At 36.4% G+C, this 21,638-nt stretch overlaps 1 protein-coding gene across 2 annotated transcripts in view; it reads right to left on the reverse strand.

Moving 5' to 3' along the window:
- The window catches only part of CNTN3 (contactin 3), a 332,828-nt gene that overhangs the window by 67,375 nt on the left and 243,815 nt on the right, over positions 1 to 21,638 (reverse strand). For both annotated transcript variants that reach the window (XM_064361917.1, XM_012477072.2), the window contains 2 exons: positions 3,314 to 3,441; positions 1,512 to 1,687 (listed from right to left, as the gene is read on the reverse strand). In XM_064361917.1, coding sequence (XP_064217987.1) covers positions 1,512 to 1,687; positions 3,314 to 3,441 — 304 coding nt within the window. The remainder of the gene's footprint in view (positions 1 to 1,511; positions 1,688 to 3,313; positions 3,442 to 21,638) is intronic.

Below are 21,638 nucleotides of genomic sequence, written 5' to 3' on the forward strand. Positions count from 1 at the left end.
TTGTGTATCTGTGTTCAAATGGCCTTCTTTTTATAAGGACACCAGTTATATTGAATAAAGGCCCATTTTAATCCAGAGTGACATCATCTTAATTTAACGAATGGCTTCTACAATAAGGCAATTTCCAAATAAGGTCACATTCTGAGGTACTGGGCATTAAGAATACATCTTTAGGGCCGGGCGCGGTGGCTCACGCCTGTAATCCCAGCACTTTGGGAGGCCGAGGCAGGTGGATCACGAGGTCAAGAGATCGAGACCATCCTGGTCAACATGGTGAAATCCCGTCTCTACTAAAAATACAAAAAATTAGCTGGGCATGGTAGCACGTGCCTGTAATCCCAGCTACTCAGGAGGCTGAGGCAGGAGAATTGCCTGAACCCAGGAGGCGGAGGTTGCGGTGAGCCGAGATCGCGCCATTGCACTCCAGCCTGGGTAACAAGAGCGAAACTCTGTCTCAAAAAAAAAAGAATACATCTTTTGGGAGGACACAATTCAACTCAAAATACCATGGTTTTAAGTTGCATATGATTTTAATACATTAACATGTCAATGTATACAACAAGTACATACATTTAATAAGAAGTTTTTGTCAAACGAACACAGTTGAGTTGACCATCATGTGGCTTTCTGCTTGACTGAGGCCTGTCTGTAAAGTCCATAATGACGATACCAGACTTGACTGTCTACCACTGACCTCTTTACCAAAACAATGAAGATGTCCTTGAGTCAGTGCAAACAGACCCACAGGGAAGCTGGCTTTGTAATTCCAGATTCATAAGCATGCTGTGAAGCTCACCCTTAGTCTGGGTAGCTTACCAGCATGGAGCCACTTCTTGACCATTCTCCTAAAAGAGACAATTTTTCCTTAAAATCTGTAATTCTTTCTAATGTGGAATCATCACAAAAGAGGAGACAGATTGGAATGAATCATTAGAAAGCATCTGTGTTGTGGAAACACACCAATCTGGGCTTGAAGTTCCACCACTAAGTAGCTGAGTGACTCTGGGTAAGTTAATAAACTGCTCCAATCCTCAGTTTGTGCACCTGTATAATGAAGTGTCTTACTGCTAATGTCCAGTGCAATTGTGAAGATTAACGGTGATGATGCAACCTGGCCTGACACATTAATTGGGATCAAGCACCTGGAGGAGACACTTAGTAAGTGCAGCTTTCTCCCAATTCATCGCATATGTGTCATGTTGAAAATAAACACCTGTAAAAGAAAATCTTCCTTTCCATAGGATACTAACTAAAAATTGTAACAAAAAGTCACATTTACTATAAATACAATAGCCATAAATTTTAATTGAAATTATAGGTTGAAGTAAATGTGTTCATTTTTTGGTAATTACAAAAGTAAAATTAGATGAAAACAATTAAGAACCACTCAACAAAAACCACTTACTTAGAAAACATTTTCTAGAGCATTGCCTATATGTCACATTTTTTTAGAGGCAATGTGTCAGAGACGCGTGCAATAGAAAAAGTATGAGGAAAGTGCCACAACTTACCCCACCAACTTTCTCAAAGTGAGATCCATCTTTCTTAAAATCTGCAAGGGCCCCATTGAAATACCAGGTAAAGATGATGTCTAACAGCGGGTCGTGTTGTACCTGGCAGGGCAATATGACGCTTTCACCAACAGAAACATCCATGTTAGATGGTGCCAAAGTTATTCTCGTTGGTTCTATTGGGGAAATAATTTTTAAGTAAAACAGCATTTTATTGTGATAAATGACATTTACACAGGCAGACTGTTCATCTAACTTATACCATGTATGCCTGTAGATGCAGATAGATGAATATTCATACATCTATATAATTAAAAATTTTCAGCATTATAATAGGCATTTTGATGCAGAGCAACATTTCAGTGGCTCCAAAATTCTTCTTAAAGAAATTAGGATATTCGAATTGTACGACATGTAAGTTTAAAAATTAAAATCAGGTGTAAACAAGAGTTGTACTATTATTAACAAAATCAATTTCAACTTAGTTTTATTGTTTTTTGAAATGTAGGGGTAGAAACAGAAAATACTGTGTTTTCACCAGTTTTGACTAGAAATTACATCACCATCAAAATCTAAACAGATATTTAATGGTAGCCTGGATTTGAAAGATGTACAAAAAAATGCTAGAAGAGGTACAAACAGGAGGGGTACTTATGTTAAAATGTTAATTAAAGTCTGTTTTTCCCCAGTTCAAATGTCCACTTACATATTTCTTTCCCCCTGTTGTCACCACCTACCTTCCATTTATCTATTATGAATTAAAATTCTCTTGACCCCATTTTCCCACTGCTACTCCCCACTTCTTTGCACCACGTTGGACCAAAAGTCTTCAAAGAGTCATTTACGTATGTTGTCTACAACTATGCTAGTCAATTCCCTGCTTAACTCAGTCTAGCCAGGCTTTGGTCCTCCCAACCCCCCTGCCCTCATCAAGGTCCTGATAACCATCCTGCTGATATATCAAAAGGTATTTCACATCATGCACTCCTCTGCTCAAAACCTTGCAGCAGCTCCACTTTTCAATCCAACTGAAATAAACTCCTGAAGAGGTCTACAAACTGCTTGCATAATTATCACCAAGAAATCTATTAACTGACACCTTCATCTCCATGAAATTTTTGTCCAAATCTCTCCTTCTCAGGGAGGTTTATTCTGATCATTGTGTTACTAATGCTGTAACATAGCTCTGCCACTATATGCCTCTTTGTTAATTGTTTACAATTTCTGCCTTCTAATAATTTTCTTGTTTCTTATTCCTACTGTGATTTTCTTTCTCCTTTTATAGAAGGTAGGATTCATGAGGACAGTATTAGCGACAATGTGCTCAAGGATACAGCCCAAGCAACTGGCACAGAGTAGGTGCTCTAATGTTTTCATGAATGGATAAATGAACAAAATATATCCACAACTTTAAGCAATTCTTATTTGTATCATGTTATTTCCTGCACTTGAACATCTCCAGAAAAAATCAACTATAATGAAAAAGACAAAGTGTATTCAAAAGACCCAACATGATAGAAATTTATTTAAAAATAAAATAGAAGGAGATCAACATATGCTATTTGTAACTCTTACTGTTCATCTTCCCAGTATAGTAACCAATGTGTTCCCTGGTGCACACTGTGCTGTGCTAAGGAAATATTGTTTCCTTGACTTTTCACCTGTTAAAAATAACATAAGTGCAAGTACAGGTTCTAGCTTTATAATGTACTGCACATTGTGAAAAACATAGTTATGTTCACCATAATAATATATCTTGCAGTAAATCCATATATAAAGCAATATTTAAGAAATGCACCTACCTGTGACAACCAAATGCGTTGTGCCATTTGCTTTCCCAAACTGGTTTTCTGCCATACAGGTGTAAGTTCCAGCATCAGCTTTAGTCACATTGGCTATTTTGAGTCCTCCATCTTTTAACAAAGTAATTCTAAAGAAAAGTCAAATAAGATAAGTAAATGTATCATAGCCATTTTTTGTAAATGAATATATATATTCATTTACAAATATATATATATTTTTGTAATATGTATATATTTTGTAAATATATATATATATACACACACTTAAAGAATGTGTTGCCTTAAGCCAATATTTTTAAGGCACAATCAACCAGTCCTTAGCTTTTTGGGAATACAAAAAAATAAAAGAACATTCATCCCTCACCCACACACATAAACACACACACAGCATTTGATGACAAAAGATGCTCCACCAGTTTGAACTGTGTTCAATATTTTTACTCATCATTACTTATTACACCTAACTTGCGGGATGCACTTGCCAATTAAACATGAAATGTTTTTCAAAAATATTAATATATGTTGTGGTAGATTATTCATGGAGTTAGCCTAATCAATTTAAAAGAAATACAAAGTAGGCAGAACAGTATTTCTCTTAAATTTGAAACAATATATGAGAAATGAGAAAGCTACATGTCTTTCACTACAAACTGAGAGAGTCACATTTGACCCAATAAAAACCCAAATGTTCCAAAGAACATTTGGGCGGTCCCCTGTGAGCTAGTGAAAAGAGCCCGGGCAAATCCAATAAACCTTACTTTAGAGTTTCTGAGTATACACTTAGAGTGCTTAAAGCTTAGGCATCTAATTAAAGGAAATATAACTGAGTGCTTTACATACGCTTGGCACTGTAAGAGAACCTGGGATTACTGGGGTGAGCAAGACAAAAAGTCTCCACCTTCATGGAAATAATATTCCAGTGAGTGGCAAAGACAACTGTATTAATCTGTTGTCATGCTGCCGCTAAAGACATACCTGAGACTGGGTAATTTATAAGGAAAAAGAGATTTAATCGATTCACAGTTCCACATGGCTGGGGAGGCCAAGTGAAGGTGAAAGGCATGTCTCAACATAGTGGCAGGAAAGATGGAATAAGAACCAAGCAAAAGAGGTTCCCCCTATAAAACCTTCAGATCTTGTGAGACTTTTTCACTACTACCAGAACAGTATGGGAGAAAACGCCCCCATTATTAAATTATCTCCCACTTGGTCCGTCCCACAACATGTGTGAATTATGGGAGCTACAATTCAAGACAAGATTTGGGTGGGGAAACAGCCAAAATGTATCAACTAAATAAGTAAAATTGGGAAGTTCTGATTTTTGAGAAGTACTCAGAAGGGTGATACAATAGAGAGTAATTACTTTAGGAGGAAGAGTTTCCAGGATAGGATGCTTCAGAAAATCCTCTTAGAAGAGGTGTCATTTGAACTAAGAAAAAAGAATGAGATGGGATTAACCTGTCATTAATCTGATCACTGTATCTTTCGTGCCCTAACTTGTCTACTCATAATTATATTACCTTTCTTTGAATTCCTAAAATAATTACTATCCACATCATACATTTAACACTTGAGTAACTTTTATCTTTTATGGCTCCTATTTTTGACATATGAGAGAAAATGAATGGTAAACTTCTTAAAAATATTTGTAACCCCAGTATCAGCATGGCGTCATATATGCAAACTGCAGTAACTAAATGCTTCCAAATTCTGGGCCATTCAGTAGAGTAAACAGGAAAATACTGAGGACAATAGACTAGAATGAAGGATCTCAATCTGTAAAAACGTTTATTGCAAAGTTTTTAGGTGTGTTTCAAAAATGTTACTACAAGAGTCTCTGTATAAAAATGTACAAGATATGGATTTTCTGTTTTATTTATATATGCATATGTGTGTGTATGTATGTATATGTATATATTTATCCAAAATATTTTTCACCTCCAGTAGACTGTAGGATACTGCCACCAATCACTTTTTAGATATATTCTTTATAGTCTAACATTCACTTTCACTTGTATCCTAGTTACACTTTCTTCGGTGAGAAAATCATGGTGGAATTAGAGCTAGCACACAGGTTCATGATCCTGGGTAGAAATATCTGTTACGGTTTGTCATGCATATGATTTCTTTTTAAACTGTGTTAAGGTATATTTAAAATAAAAAGGTTTGAGAGCAACGACGTAGAAAGCTAATCAGGGAACCACGGCACTGAATGCCAACTTGAGGAACTACAGAGAAAGGTTAAAAATTCCAAGAACTTTCCTAGGAATTAAAAACAAAACAAAACAAAAAGGGATATATCTGATCTGATTCTCCTCGTGGGACCCTGAGGGTTGAAATTTTGCATTTTGTTGGGTGTGAAATGCCTCCCATCACTTCATTGGAAGAGATAATCAAATAACTTAAAAAAAAAAAATCTGTATCTTAGCCTATTTGAGAACAAAGATTTTCCTAATAAGTATGTAATAATAACGTAAAGAAGAAACCTTACCGAGAAGTAAAAATAAATGAAAATTTAGGATAGGAGGACTGGAAGTTTTAAGGAACACAGAGAAAAAATTTAGACATGTCAATCTGATCATGTGATCCCACCCTCTTCCTTCCACCTGTCCAAGCAAACATTGCTTAGCCCCTCCACTTTGGTGTCACATTGCCTGCCAGATACAGACTATATCCTAAGCCTGAACCATATCCTCACATCACATCCTCTTCCTCTAACTTCATATGGTTTCATGAATTCTTTCCCTTGCTTGCTTTTCTCCAATCACCTAAGCCTTCTTTTAATGGGTTTTTTGCTTCTTTTGGTCTCAGGGCCTTTATAAAAACTACTTCCTCTCTTTGGTTGATCTGTATTCATTCTTCAGACTTCACTTACTTTACTGAAACCATGAGCTGGATTCAGTTTTCCTGTATCTGATCAAAACATTATCTGTGCTTTCTTCATAGGACCCATCAAGTGTCCATTTATATATTTGTGTGCTTATTTGACTAATATATTTCTCCTCCAACAGACTGTGGGCTCTCTGGAGGCAAGGAAAATATCTGTCTCACTCACAACTAAATTTATAGACCCTTGAAAAGTGCCTGGCACAGAGTAGACATTCAAAAATAAAACTTGTCGAGTGAATAAATGATGGTACCCCTTTAGAGAGTCACTGCAGAGGAATTGGGGTTAGTGAAGCCAGGTTGCAAGGCACTGACACCTTATAAATAATAAGGAAATGGATTCAGAAACAGAAAGTGTGCAGACTAATACATACACACATATATAAGTGTGTGTGTGTATATATATGTATGTAGCTAGCCCTCCATATCTATAGGTTCTGCATGTGTAGATTCTGTAGATTCAACCAACCATAGATATAATATATTTGAAAATAAACAGATGATAACACAGGAATAAAAAAGTACAAATGACAGAGCAACACAGTATAATAACTGTTTACACTCCATTTACATTGTAGTAGGTATTATAAGTAGAGACTATTTAAAGTATATGGGAGGATATGCATAGGTTGTATGCAAATGCTAAGTTATTTTATATAAGGAAGTTGAGCATCCATGGGGGTCTGGTGAATACCAAGGAAATACTATGTACATGTATGTAGAAATGTTGTTTATATCTATACAGCAAAAAAGATAAGGCAGTAGAAGACTGGATAAAGAGAATTTAGAAATGTCTTTCCCAGGATAAGAGAACTCCAAACATGCTTGTATTAGAGAGTAAGTCAATAGAGAGGGAGAGACTGAAGACAATGGGATGGAAAAAAAGAGTGAGAGAGGAAACTTGACAGAGAAGTCTTGGAGGAGGAAAGAGGGAGCACAATCAAGGATCATGCTCCAAACCCATCTCATTGCTAATCCCATCAATAAAATTTGGGGGCCATGAACCCCAAAGAAAATGGTACTTGATCCACAGTATTGCTCAAGAATTTTACCTATCATTGTTATTAAACAGAAAATGCAGATGTGCTAGAGAATTTTAATATGTAAACACCAGAAGCCATTAGATGAAATCAAAAGATTGTGAAGGTATTTAAATAATAAGGCAAATTAATGTGCCCTAAATTATACGTTAGAGATAGAATGGGAAGCTTCAAGAATTTGGGGATCTAACACTTCTATGATTAGTAAGCCTTAAAACAAAGTAAAAATACCTCTTGTTGACTGAACAATTATTGAACTTAAATTGATACCTTCTGATTTGAAAACTACAAAACAGAGGTAGGTAATTTCAGGTATCTTCTATGCCATGAATTAGTGTAGCAGCTAACTTTGCACTACAAATACAGGGGTGCTAGGAATACTGGAAGAACTAGAAATCCTTTGGTGTATTAGGTTTAGTAACTCTAATCAAGCAAACTTCAAGTCAAGCAAATCATGCCCATGTTGAAATGAGAATGTTTCAAAGGCAAAACCTAACACCTTCAGAATCACACAAAAACTTCAAAGCAAATATACTGACTCTCAGAGAATGCAAACTCTATGTATTTTGTAAAATTTTAAACTAATTGGGTATTTTCTTCCTAAATTGGTTCTTCCCTTAAGTTCTAAGAGGCCCACAGGGCATCCACACAACATAAAAATAAACAATATTCAGTAAATGGATGGAGTAATTGTTTCTCCACAGAAAACCTTCAATAACCCACACTTCCCTACAGAGATTCAAAGTGAAAATTTTATACCACTTCACTATAAATGAAATTGCTTTTTAAGCTTTCTGAGAATAGGTTTATCTGCAAATAGGTAGAGCTGAAAATGTAGATAATGATGAGGGACTCTTGTCTTGGCACAAAACGTTAAATGACAATTTATGAAATTAACATTCAGGAATACAGGAATGCAGTTTTCTTAGGGAAATGGTGCAATTCAAATCACTGTGGCATTTTTAACTCCTTGATCAGTTTTATAATATACCTCTATGTTTACCTTTTTATTGGTCCTTCCTTTTGTAGTAGGAGGTTAATGATTTACTTAACTTTCCGCAGTCTACGGTTAGTTTGGGATAAGTAAATGTAATTGCTTTAAGCTGCTCTAATGGCTTATGCTGTAAATCAGTGACAGCATTAAATTTATGACTGTTAAAAAACCTTGTTTGTTCATGCAGTATATTGTTGTCTAGGCAACATTGACCTGTACTTTATGATGACATTTAAGCGTCCATAATAAGGAAGTGTGCTTTAGAATGGGAAAAATATGAAGTATTATGGATGGCAAAGCAGGATTTCTGAAAATATTGTTTTCTCATGCCTATATTCTTCTGATTATTACGGTAATTTATTCAACTTGAATTTTAACAAACATACTGCAACTCTACATTTTCTCAGGAAGCATATTTCTGTGGAGATGTGATCACACGAGATAGTAATGATTAAACTGCTCTATCGAAAATAACAAGGCTATTTTAGACGGTACTTGCCAAGTACATATTCCAAGAGATTGATGCTTACAATTAGATGTAAGACAAAAGTACTCACAATGCATATATTACAGAACAAACAATGACAGTTAAGAAAAGCAAATATACATTGATGAAAATATATGAGAAAATAAACATCGGAGAAAAAAAGCACACAGTATATGTTCTCATTTACAACTTCTCTCACCCCCACATTATTGGTGAAATAACTGCTCCCCCTTGAGTTCAAAGAAAACCTGCAAACAGTACTTAGGAAAACAGTATTAGTGTTTTCATTCTTCTACCTATCCTATTTTGGGTTTTCATGTTATAAATTTAACAGTGTTAGTATAGTGATTTATTGGTTAGAAAATCACCAATGAAAGAAGCAGCAAACGAAGATCAGCAGTTAATTATCGTAACTTTGAGTAAGTACCAGGCTAATAACAAGCAGCTCTGTGATTGTGCTGAACACACACATTCTATGGAACAGACACCTAGAGAAGATGGGCCTTGGCACCACTCTATAACCTAGAGAAAGATAATGAATTCGTATCATTTGATGTCTCCACATACTCATAAGAGGAAAATCAATAATAAAGGAACATTTTCACTTCTATAAAATGTTTCTAAATGCATATTATCATGGCAAATATATTTAGAGCTAAAATCACTTTTATGACAATGACTGAATAGTTTTACCTACTAAAATGGCCTCAAACCTATAGAAGAAAAGACCCCTATAAGGGGATTTCCAGTCTAAATTAATATATACAACTATCGTCTAAGTAATTTATGAGGCACAGGCAATACTCCATTTGAAACATTTGCATTCTTATACAAAGGAGTCTTTGCAAAAATCATACTCAGAGGCATGAAGCAGTAACACAAACAAAGGAAAACAGACAAATGAGACAAATAATTCTTTGATGTCTCATGTATTAAAAGAAAACTTCAAAGGGGATAATTATTAAGGTTCCAAGGCCCCTCATCCTTGGCACTATTCTTTTATGCCTCAGGGAGAGATATATGAGTCTAATCAGGGAAAATAAAACTGTTGGCTTTGTTAGCTGTATTATAGATAAAGCTGATGCAATACTGCTTAGGTGAGCAACAACGGTTTCCTAATATTTCACTCCAGAATTAAGCAGGCTTAACACGCCTGGCACAGGCAGACAACCCCAGGCCCTCCCTGTAAGGGAAGCCCCATTACTGCATGGTGAAGACAACAGCAAAATACATCCACTCTCTATGTGCAGCAGACACCAAAGAGAAAGAAGGGGAAAAGTTGAGCTACAGTGACAGGATCTTCTACAGAAATTCAGGAGACAGACACTTTCTCTGGGGAGTCATTGAAGAAAGACCCAAATGTTACTCCAATGGTTGTCCTTCTACTTAGAGACTAGAAGCCCTGGAATGAAAGTTATTCCGCCCTAATGCCAAAGTGCAAGAGATTTGCATTTTTGGTTGTCCAGAATTGATTCCTCATTCTTTGGACATCAACACTGATCTTCCTTGAGGAATTCTCTGCCCCTATTGCACGCAGTCTTGGTAGGGCTATGAATCACAGTGCCTTGTTCTATCCTAGCCATGGGCTAGATATATAAGTCAGTATTTTTCAAACTTTACTGTGTATCATTTACCTAGAGGATTCTTTAAAATGCCCACTGTTGGGCCCACCATCAGATTAGGTCGTTATGGGGCATATGGATTTGCATTTTTAACAAGTTCCCTCCCAGGTGACACTAGTGCTGCTGATATAGGAACTGCACTTTGAGAGAAAGTGTTCTAAGCTATGTCCATTGGGCTCTCCCTCTTCAGACTCTGATTTACAGCAAAAGGACAGAAATGATCATTAGTTCACCCATCCCAGCACTTGCCCCAACAAGATGGTACAATGCCTGCTTCCAAGATTTCTGGAGACAGCAGTTTCTTATAAATTCTCAAGTTAGGTTGTATAACTTAGCTAATAATTCTGTGTAACATCCTTAATTCCCAGCTAGAGTTCACAAACCTTTAAAGGATACAAGTTATGAAATACTGGTGCTTTGTACATAGTAGCTTTTTTTCAATAAATATTTGTTGTCTCAAAAAATATGAAGATTTCAGAAATAATCTTCTATGTAGGGAGGACAAGGTGTTATCACAGATCAAGAGTGGTCCAACAAACATCTGCCTTGCCACTGACCTCTTACAAGATAGAATAGTTTTGCCCTTTTATTCCAATTCCAGAGTCCTCTGCTTTTATTAATATCCATCAATATTTAAGTGGTTCATTTACAAACTTACGCAATGTTTTTAACCCTTCTAGGACACAAAGTTCTTTGAGTACTTGAAAAATCTGGGAAATCTCTCTGTAGAACAAATATGTGTGTGCATGTGCACACACACACACACACACACAAAACAATAACAGTTTTCATACAGCTGAGGAGGGGATCAGATCGTCTAAGATGTATGGGCCACAGGTTAGGAACCTCTGCTAGCAATTTGATTCATCCAATGACACAGAATTATGTTTGCAACCTCTTTGTCTTAGCTGCTTCAGTGCTAGCCTTTCTAGCAGTGCTTTATTGACTTTTTCTTTTATGATGACTGTGTACATTTGATGATGGGTTCCTTAAAAATTATCTTGCTTTAAAACAAAATGGTAATGTTGCTCAAGAACCTGGGTCTTGAGTCACACATTTGCTCATACAATAGAGAGGGCTTCAATTTGCTTTCCCAGTAACATATCAATCCTGACAACCTAAACATTCTTGTCCCTCCTCCAAGCAGAGAGTTTATCATCATCTAGTCAAGCGCAGGTTCTGGTTGGCTAACACACTTTTCTTAAGGTAAAAGAAACTTTAGTGCTAGTTCAATAGACTCTTTTAAGTATTGGACTCTTCATTTGCATTGCAGCACCTTCTCTGTATCTCAGGTTCTTGATTCTGAGCATAACCTTGAAATAATATCTACTCTAAGGCTTACTAAAAACATATGTGAGAAATAATGAGAAATGATGAAAAATAATATTCATGGTAAATTAGCTAAAAGAAATGTGGCCTATGTATTCCTCAAGAGTCTTGAGTGTTAATATTCAAAGTCACCCTTAAGTTGTGAGTGGTAAAAGAAATAACCTTTAAAATTGATTGTATTTTACTTTAAGGGCAAGGAGTGTAAGTATTATATTACTTAGTGTTCTCTCTGTAGGCATCCATTGGATTTGGACACACACATAGCATTTCTTGGCCAGAAAGCGTTGGGTATCTCATTAAATGGTTTTATTTTACCTTATAGATACTGTAGATTGTTAATTAACAGTAATTTTCTCAGCTCATTTGTTACTACAAAGCTCTCAGCCAAAATTGTGGATCTCCACTAAGTTGGTATATATTTTGTAAACTAACTTCATACATTCATTCCACAAATATTTATTAACTTTACAACATGGACCTTGCTCTGTCATAAGCAACAAAGATTCCCTGCTGAGGATTTATGCTGTTCTAAAGAAACTTACATTCTAGGCAAGTGGAGCACTGGCATGTTTTTTCTCCTCAGTGTTCACTTTGTGTGTTATTTGACAAATTATCTCAAATTCTTTGTGAAATATGACATCATATAAGTAAATGATATAGACTAGAAGACATTAAGTTATTAAAAGCAGAAAAGAGTAATAAAGAAATAAATGCAATGATGTATAAGTTTATAAAATTATCTAAACTAAAAAACACAAGATTTTATTAAACTGAAATACTATGATTTTCTTGAGTAAATTCATAAATATTAGGAAAAAAGAAGTGTTTAAAATACTTTTAAGCTAAAGTTAAAGATATCTTTTTAGCATTTGAATGTAAAAGGTTAGAAAATAATTTCTTCCAAAACAGGATAGATATTTATATATTTCACCTCAATTATAGATTTTTTAAAAGAATTTCAGAATGAAAAAGGGTCAGATACTCTCATCTTCCCATAGAAACTATTCTAGCAATGAAATCTGTATTAAGACAGAATTGTAAAATGCACAAATAAGATCACGAAGTGGAAAATAGGTCAAAGTACAAAATAAATTGTTTTGAGTGAGGCAGTGAGAAATTTATCTCAATGTAATAATTCTATAGACTTTGTATAACAGATCATAAATTATGAGTAAGTCCTCTCCAGGCATCAGAATATGAGAGGCAGAAATCATCATTACCAATCTGCATTTTCATTTCTTTTATAGAAGTGCAATGGAAATGGCACTTCACTCAACATCTCATTTGACATCCATCCATCCATCCGTTTGTCCATCTGTCCGTCCATCCACTCACCTGTTTCTGTGAAGGGGTTCAGGGAGGGGGAAGAGCATAATAAAATATAGCACACTCCATATATTTTAATAGAAAGCCTCAAGTAGAAATCTATAAAAAAAATCAATGTTTTACATTTCTAAGAAATAGTTGCAATAAATTAAATTGGAAAATTACAAGTACTTTTAAGACATGGGAAGCTGTCCAAGAAAGAGTGAAATGCACTTCAACAAATATTTGTTGAGTACTTAACATGCATTAAGTGTTTGAAAAATACAAGTATGAGTAACAATTATTCCCTATCCTTTAGACACAATGTAAAGGCTAAGTTGGGAGCTGTATAATTCATGCACAATGACATAAAATGTGATCATTAGGTATGAAATATTGTATCATAAGTACAAATTCATACAGCTCTACCTCAAGAATACATAGCCTCTTCTTCTCAGTTTCCATTACTATGATCCTAAACCAAGTCTCCAGAAACTCTTGCTCTAACGACTATGAGTTGCCTCCTAATCAGAGTCATTGTTTCTTTCTTTTCTTTCCTCACATCGCCCTTGACAGTGCAGCCAGAGTTATCTTTTTAGCCAGATCATGTCATATCTCTGTTTTAAAACCTCAAATGATTTCTCATTCATTTTCAATAAAATGTAACATTTTAATCATGGTCTTCAAGGACTCCCATTTCCAGGCTCTACCCATCTCTGGGAACTCATGCTTCATTACTTTCCTTTTTAATGCATGACACTTCAGTCACACTGGCCTTCTTGTTTCTCAAATAAGTCCGTTTTCCGCCCACCCCAAAGGCTTTGCCTTAGTTGAGGTCCCCTTCTGGAAGGCACTTCTCCCAATTGCTGGCACAACTGGCTGCATCTTATTTAAATTTCTGCTTAAAAAATTACTTTTTTAAACAATGCTTTTGTTTGTTGGTTGGTTTTGTTTTTTGGAGGCATGTTCTCACTGTCATCCAGGTTGGAGTGCCACAGCATGATCACAGCTCACTGTAACCTCCAACTCATGGGTCAAGCCATCCTTCTGCCTCGGCCTCCCAAATAGCTGAAACTATAGGTATGGACCACCATGTTTGGTTAATTTCTTACATTTTTTTACAAACTAGGCCTCATTCTGTTTCCCAAGCTGGTCTTGAACTCCTGGCCTCAAGTGATCCCCCTGCTTTGGCCTCCCAAAGTGCTGGGATTATAGTTGTGAACCACTGAACCCACGCCACAAGGCATTTCTTGAAATGTACCATATAATGATCCTTTCTTTTTCTTATGGCTAAAAAAATTATTTTTTCTACTTATTTATATTCTTTCTATTCCTTATGCAAGCTCCATGAAGAAGAGACCATGTCTGTCTTATTCACTGTGGTATCCTCAGAGCCTTACACATGGCAGGGCACATGGCAGGTGTTCCAGACTGCATTTCCAAAAGGTGAACACAGTATTTCTCAACCTAAATCCTGCTCCCCTAAATCCTTGCCATTCTCCCATTAAAAGGTTCATTGATGGATGAATAAAGAAAATGTGGTCCATATGTAAATAGAGTATTATTTAGTCTTAAAAAAGGAGATCCTGCCATTTGTCACAACACGAACTAACCTAGAGGACATCATGTGAAATGAAATAAATCAGACATAGAAAGAAAAATACGGTATGATCTCACTTATATGTGTAATGTTTTAGAGTTGAAAAAAAAAGTCAAATGGTAATTGCCCAGAGCTGGAGGATGGGGGAGTTGGAGAAATGCTGGTCAAAGCACAAAGGTTCCTTTGTGCAGACTGAGTTAAGCTTGGAGCTCTAGTGTACAGCTTGGGAATTATAGTAAATTGCACTGTATTATGTACCTGAAATTGCTAAGAGAGCTGATCTTAAGTGTTATCAACACAGACACACACACACACACACACAAAATGGTAACTATGTGGGGGTAATAGATATAATAAGTTAATTAGCTTAATTGTGATAATGACTCATAACATATACATATATCAAAATATTACCTTGTGCACCTTAAATATATATAATTTTTACTTGTCAAGTATATCTTAACAAAATTGAGGAAAAAAAAGTAAAGTCTAACTCCTCTCCCTTTGAATTTGGATAGCCTTGTGACTCACTAGTCACCAGTGGAATGCAGGGAGAGTGATGGTTGGTTTCTTCAGAGCCTAGGCAATTCAGCTTCCACCTTGCTAGCTATTCATTCTTAATGCTTTTAGCTGCCCTAGGTAGGCATTATGACTCACACTGAGGCTATGATAGCATAGGAAGCCCAAACTATCCATGTGGAGAGACCACAAGCAGACACCTTGGGCTTCATGAGAGGAAAGAGTGTAATGTATACCTATCTTCCAGCTGCTGTCTCTAGCCCCCATCACACCGCAACCACAGGAGACGCACGGAGCAAATACTGCCTTGTTAACCAATCCCTGCTGGAATGTCTGACCCACAGAAACCTTGAGAGATGATAAAATGATTGTTGCTTTACACCAATACAGTGTTTTAACAGGGCACATGGTAGCTCATGGCTGTAATCCCAGAACTTTAGGAGGCAGAAATAGGAGGATCACTTGAGGCCAGGAGTTTGAGAACATCCTGGGCAACACAGTGAGACCCCATCTCTATCTATCTATCTATCTATATATAAATTAGCAAGGTGTGAGGGTGCATGCCTGTAGTACCAGCTACTCTGGAGGCAGGGCAGGAGAAACACATGAGCCTAGGAGTTGGAGGCTGCAGTGAGCTATGATCATGCCATTGTACTCCAGCCTGGGTGACACAGCAAGACCCTGCCTCTTAAAAAAAAAGTTTTAGAGTGATTTGTTATGCAGCAAAAGTTAATGTTAAATAAATACCTGATGAATAAATGAAGGCTGAAATGAACAAACATGTAAGAGCAGAGGCTGAGGGAACAAAGAGGGATAAGGTGAAGGCTTTGCAAGAATACAGGTGAGATGGCTTACTGCAAAAACAGACATAATACACTTTGTTAACTGATACAACTGGATATATAAAGAAACCAAAAGAGTAAAACAGAAGAAAGAACAATTAATCTTGCCTATTCCACTTCAGGAAGACTTCCCATAGCAAGTAACAATAAAGTTGAACCTTGACTGATACGTAAGGGTTTTCTAGGTTGAGAAGAAAAGACATTCCAGCTAGAGAAAACTGCAAGAGTGCAAATGTAGAACACAAGGAGAAATTTTCTCTGATTTTTTTCTCTTCTCCTTTCTTTAAAAATTATTCAAAAGGTAACGACATATGTACTCTTATACTGTATCTTGATTTTGTTAAAACAGTCAATATTCTTACTTCTAGAGTAGGCTTCTTTTTCCCCCACCTTAAAAATATCAGAAGAAAAAAATGCAAAATTAGTCCTTAATGATATTGCACATTTCTACAATTGCATCAGTATTTTTTTTGTTTGAATTTCAAGTGAGTGCAAGGAAATAGAACAGGGATTGGTCGATGGTTAAATGCATGTGGGACTTTTGGGCCTGAGTGAGAAATGCTGTATGACCAAAAGAATGTGTTACGGGTAGTTACTCCCTGCAAATAAAACATTTATACTGGGCAAGGATATGAATTATTTATCCAGTTCTAACAATGAACTGGCTTGAAGTAGATTTTAATCCCTAGCACATTCAGATTCATCAACCTATGGTCCCCTAGCAAAATTGTAACACTGACAAAATATATTTTAAGGTGGCCTTAACTTCTATAATACATAAAAACCAAGTTTGAAATATGGATTTAAGAACTGTATGGTTATCTGCAAAATTTAGTTGATGTAATTTTAGAGATCATGTGTCAGCAATCTGTTTAAAATAATATTTGGGTGGAGTTTAATTAATTAAATGTATTATAAATAATGTGTAATTCAGTTTATTGTTCTAAAAAAGAAAGGTCTGTGCTTACCTTTATTTTCAACCCAGACTTAGTACTCTGAAGGCATCTGAGCAACATGATGAAAACAAGTAATAGTAAAGAAGACATACTAGCAACCAACAAACATGAAAAAATGTTCAACATCACTAATTATCAGAAAAATTCAAATTAAAACCACAAGGAGATACCATCTCACACCAGTCAGAATGGCTATATTACAAAGTGAAGACATAATAGATGTTGGTGAGGGTACACAGAAAAGGGAACACATACACTGTTGGTGGCAATATAAATTATTTCAGTCCTTACGGAAAACAGCATGAAGATTTTTCAAAGAACTAAGAACAGAACTACCATCCCACTCAGCAATCCCACTACTGGGTATCTACCCAATGGAAAAGAAATCATTCTAATGAAAAACCAACTATACTCCTATGTTTATCACAGCACTTTTCCCAAGAGTAAAGTCATGAAATCAACGTAGTTGCCCAGAACAGTGGATTGAATAAAGAAAATATGGTACATATACAGCATGGAATACTATGAAGCCATAAAACAGAATAAAATCATGTCATTTGCAGCCACAAAAGTCCAGATGGAGGCCATTATTCTAAGTATGTTAATGTAGAAACACAGAATCAAATACTGCACATTCTCCCTTATAAAGTGGGAGCTAAACAATGGGTATACACGGACATAAATATGGAAACAACAGGCCTTGGGAACTCCAAAAGTGGGGAGGAAAGCAGAGGGACCAAGATTGAAAAACCATGTTTTCATAGGATACCATGTTCACTATATTTGAGTGATGGGTTCAATAGAAGCCCAAACCCCAGCACTACACAATATGTCCTCGTTAACAAACCTGCACATTTGCCCTCTGAACCTAAAATTAAATAAGTAAAAACAGACATAGATAAATATATAATGAAAATTATAGTAACAACATCAGAAACCTTTTTCTGAGCATCTAGAGAGAAGTCATTATAGTCGATACTTTACACACATTATTTCAACCTTTGCAATCCACTGAGAGTTTTAAAAGGGGGGGTCCCCCAGAATGTGAGAGAAACGGAGCAGGGACAGAGTTGGAAATAAACTGCCCAAAGGAAACCTTGGGTTTCTCTGCCTATCAGGGAAATCAACTTCTTTAACTCATCCCTCACTAAGACAGTGTGCCATACAAATGCCACCCACGAAGCTGACTAACTCTGTTTGCGGATTCCTGGCCTCATTTTCCAGTAAGGAAGCCAAGGCTCAGGAATTATGTAATTTGTCTAACACCCCAAAGGTGGCAAGTGATACAGCCAAGATATGACCCGCATCTTTCTGACTTCCATGCTTTGCCCTTTCCATACGCTAAAATTAAAGCAGCAAATAGAACGTACGTTTAACTTCATCTGACACAGTGAATAATGTGCATAGCAATTAGTATACTGCATGCCGATTAGGCATGAATAATTTATGTAAATAATGACACAAATACCCACACAGAAACTGAAGCTGTCTAGTGGTTAATAGGGGAAGATTTGTAGGTATGTGCTGATGGTGGAGGGTAGGGTATTGGAGAGAGAAAGTGATTATCACACCTTCCCACGAGCCCCATCTCAAACCCAAACTCTAGGATTTCATTGACTCTTCTCCTGATTATCTTCACTCTTAAATCAGCTTAAACTCCTCATAGAGTATGACAGTTATGGACAAAGGACTCCTTTCCTTTTCTTTTCTAGCTGAAAGCATAAGAGAAATGGAGGTATGTGTTGGGGAAGCCAGGTCGGGAAGGAGGCTGTTCCCCACTCTCTAAAACTCTTGCTTATTTAACGTAGGTATATCAATCCTCCCTTTAAGAAAACAGATCTGTCTCTAATGTTTACCTCCTTTGAAGAAGAGGAATGGTTTTCTATCTGGGGAAGAACTCAAGCCAGGTTTTCTTATTTTCATGATTCTACGTGAACTTTGCCACTGACACAACTGAAATAAAGGAATAAATACCCAGTTTTGCTTCTTGCCTGTGCAATCCTTCCTATTTAGACAGCTCCCTACACTTTTGCTTTGCTGCATTTTACATCCCTTCCTTTGAGATTTCTGCCCTCATGGAGCTGCTCTACTGCTTCCCAGGACTGAGACAGCATCTCTTCTCTGTGCTTCTTACTGGTTTAAAAGACCATTTGGCAACAGCCTCTATAAACACCTTCATTAGAGGCAGGCTGGCAATGTCCAGTATGCTCTGCTGGTCCGAATTTACATGTGTTGGCTTGGAGGTAATTACCAAGGGTGCCCTCTTTCCCTTCTAAAATGTCCCAGTTTGTAGAATAACTTCCATGGTCACCTTAATTGTGTAGTCTATTCCACTGTAATTGATGATTTAGTTACCCACATTCTAAACAGACTGGGCTTTTTGATGGCTTCTTGATGTTTCTTATTCATCTATGTATTCCCAGAGCTGGACGTAATACCCAGTGAGAAAATAATGATATGATAAATTAGTAAATAACATGGAGTACCTTCCTTCCAGGCAAGAGGCAGGGACATCAATCTATCTGTTTCCTAAAAGTGATGGCATCCCACATATGAAATAAAATTCTTCCAGTGCTTCAAAGTTCAACAGTTAGAGATTAATTTAAAGTAAGATACAGGAGTAAAAGACTCACTGAGATCTCAGCTATGTATCTGAGGGTAGATTCACTGAAATTCACTAAGCTTCCACACCTACCTGAGTGTTGCGACGGAACAACTGTTTTGATGGGAAGACCATGGATGAAGCAGAAGATTAAAATAGAGTCAGGCTTTTTCGATGAAGGGGGCAGTAGAAGGCTGAGAAAGATGGGAGCAGCATTTTGAACAGTATGATGAAAAATAGATTCCACTGTGAGGAGAGGAGCCAGGTAATGTAAAGGAAGTGGGAAGAGATGGAGACAGGAACTGTTTGGCAAAGGAATCCCTGTTCTTCATCGAAAAGCTTGAGCCAAGGGGAAGTGCCATCTAAAACAGATTTTTTGGATAGTGACAGAGTTTCTAGACACATCTTTATCAAAGCGAGGCTGTGGCCACTAGGAGTGGCAGTGACAGAAATGATAAGTAGTCTTGGCTCTGAATCATCCTCATTATTCACAAAAGTTTAGATTCTGCTTGTAAGTACCATGATCACATCACTCAGTGTCTCAAAAATGGCAAAGGTGACCAGTTAGGAGCATTTCTTGAGCTTTTAAACTCCTATATGGAACTACCTGATCAGGGTGGAGATGAATGTAAAATTGCATGTAACTTTTAAAATTAAGGCATAATTTACATATAGTATAATAAACCATTTTCTGATGCACAGTTCTATGAGTTTTAACAGATGAATGCAGTCATGTCATCTCTCACAATCAAGAGCTACAGCAGGTCCCTCATCTAAAAAATCCCTCTGTGTCCCTGAGAATCAATCTCTCCACCTAATCTCAGCCTCTGGCAAGCAGTGATCACTATTTTCTTTCCCTAAAATTGCTCCTTTTTCAAAAATGTCATATAAATGGAATAATACAGCATATAATTCTTACTACATTTTAATGCCAGCTTTTATCTATATGCAGGAAATACATTAAGATTGGGTAATACCTTTTAAAAACAATGCCTGGGTTATGGCTATTCATAGTTGGAAAAAAAAACTTTATATTTTCTTTCTTTAAAAGGCATTTAAATTTTGATAGTATTAAATGTTGCATAAAACATTTAAAATAATTTTAATGTGTTAATTAGAAGCAATGAGCCATTCTTTTACTTTCTTCTGAACTGAGGTTATTGCAATAAAATATTTACTATTATAAGTAATAGCATTCAAATGAAGGACCCCACTTAAAAAAATAATTAGCTACTATGTTTTAAGTACCACTAAGTGATAGAGATAAGTTAAACAATCTTTAAAATATGCTCACTGGCTCTTTCTCACAAACCATGCCTGTTCACATTCTCAAAGGTCTTTTTCAATTTTAGTTTCCTTAAAAGAGACAAAACATACAATTTTGATTTGTCTTTTTTGGAAACAAGTGGATTTAAGTGAATGAATAAATAGCACAAAAACACTGACTCCTGGTGAAATATTATTGAATACTGAAAAGGCAGGACATTTCTGTTTATTCCAAAATGTTTCTTGCTGCAGGAAGAAAAAAAGCAGAATAACTTTACCCAATATTGGACTGGATAACACCATTATGAAACAAAACCAAACAAAAAGCTGAAATAAGAAAAAGGAAAACCTTTACTCAATACTGAAAGCCTGTACTTTTGAAGTTTAGAATAGTTTAGCACCAGGACCAGGTGACTTAACCTGACACTTACTTAATAAATCAATCACTAAATCACTAAATGAGATTGCAACACAGTCCTCTCTACTCACAACTTGTGTGTACAAATTTCAGAGGCAAGCTGTACACCTTGTATCATTTAATGACATCAACCCTTCCTAGAAAATTGTATCCACTACAATGGCTCAGCTACCATCTCCAATCTCATGACATGTAAATCTCTATTCTATAGCCTGAGTCTTTCTCCTAAGTTCCAGATGCAGTCAACCTTTGTATGCATGGATATATCCAGTTGGTTTTTCAATAGGTACTTCAAACTCAACCAATCTCAAACTGAACAAATCCTATTTGCCCTCATTTCTGCCATTTCTATAAGGTTCCCTATTACACTGAAAAGGTCTGCCATGTTCCCAGAATCCTAACCTGGAAATCTAGGATTTATCCTTGACTCCTGTCCTCTTCAAATCATGCATCTAATCA

Source organism: Aotus nancymaae, unplaced genomic scaffold (assembly GCF_030222135.1).
Source record: "Aotus nancymaae isolate 86718 unplaced genomic scaffold, 86718_ANA_hifiasm-v0.15.2.pri h1tg000046l, whole genome shotgun sequence".
NCBI classification, from domain to species: Eukaryota; Metazoa; Chordata; class Mammalia; order Primates; family Aotidae; genus Aotus; species Aotus nancymaae.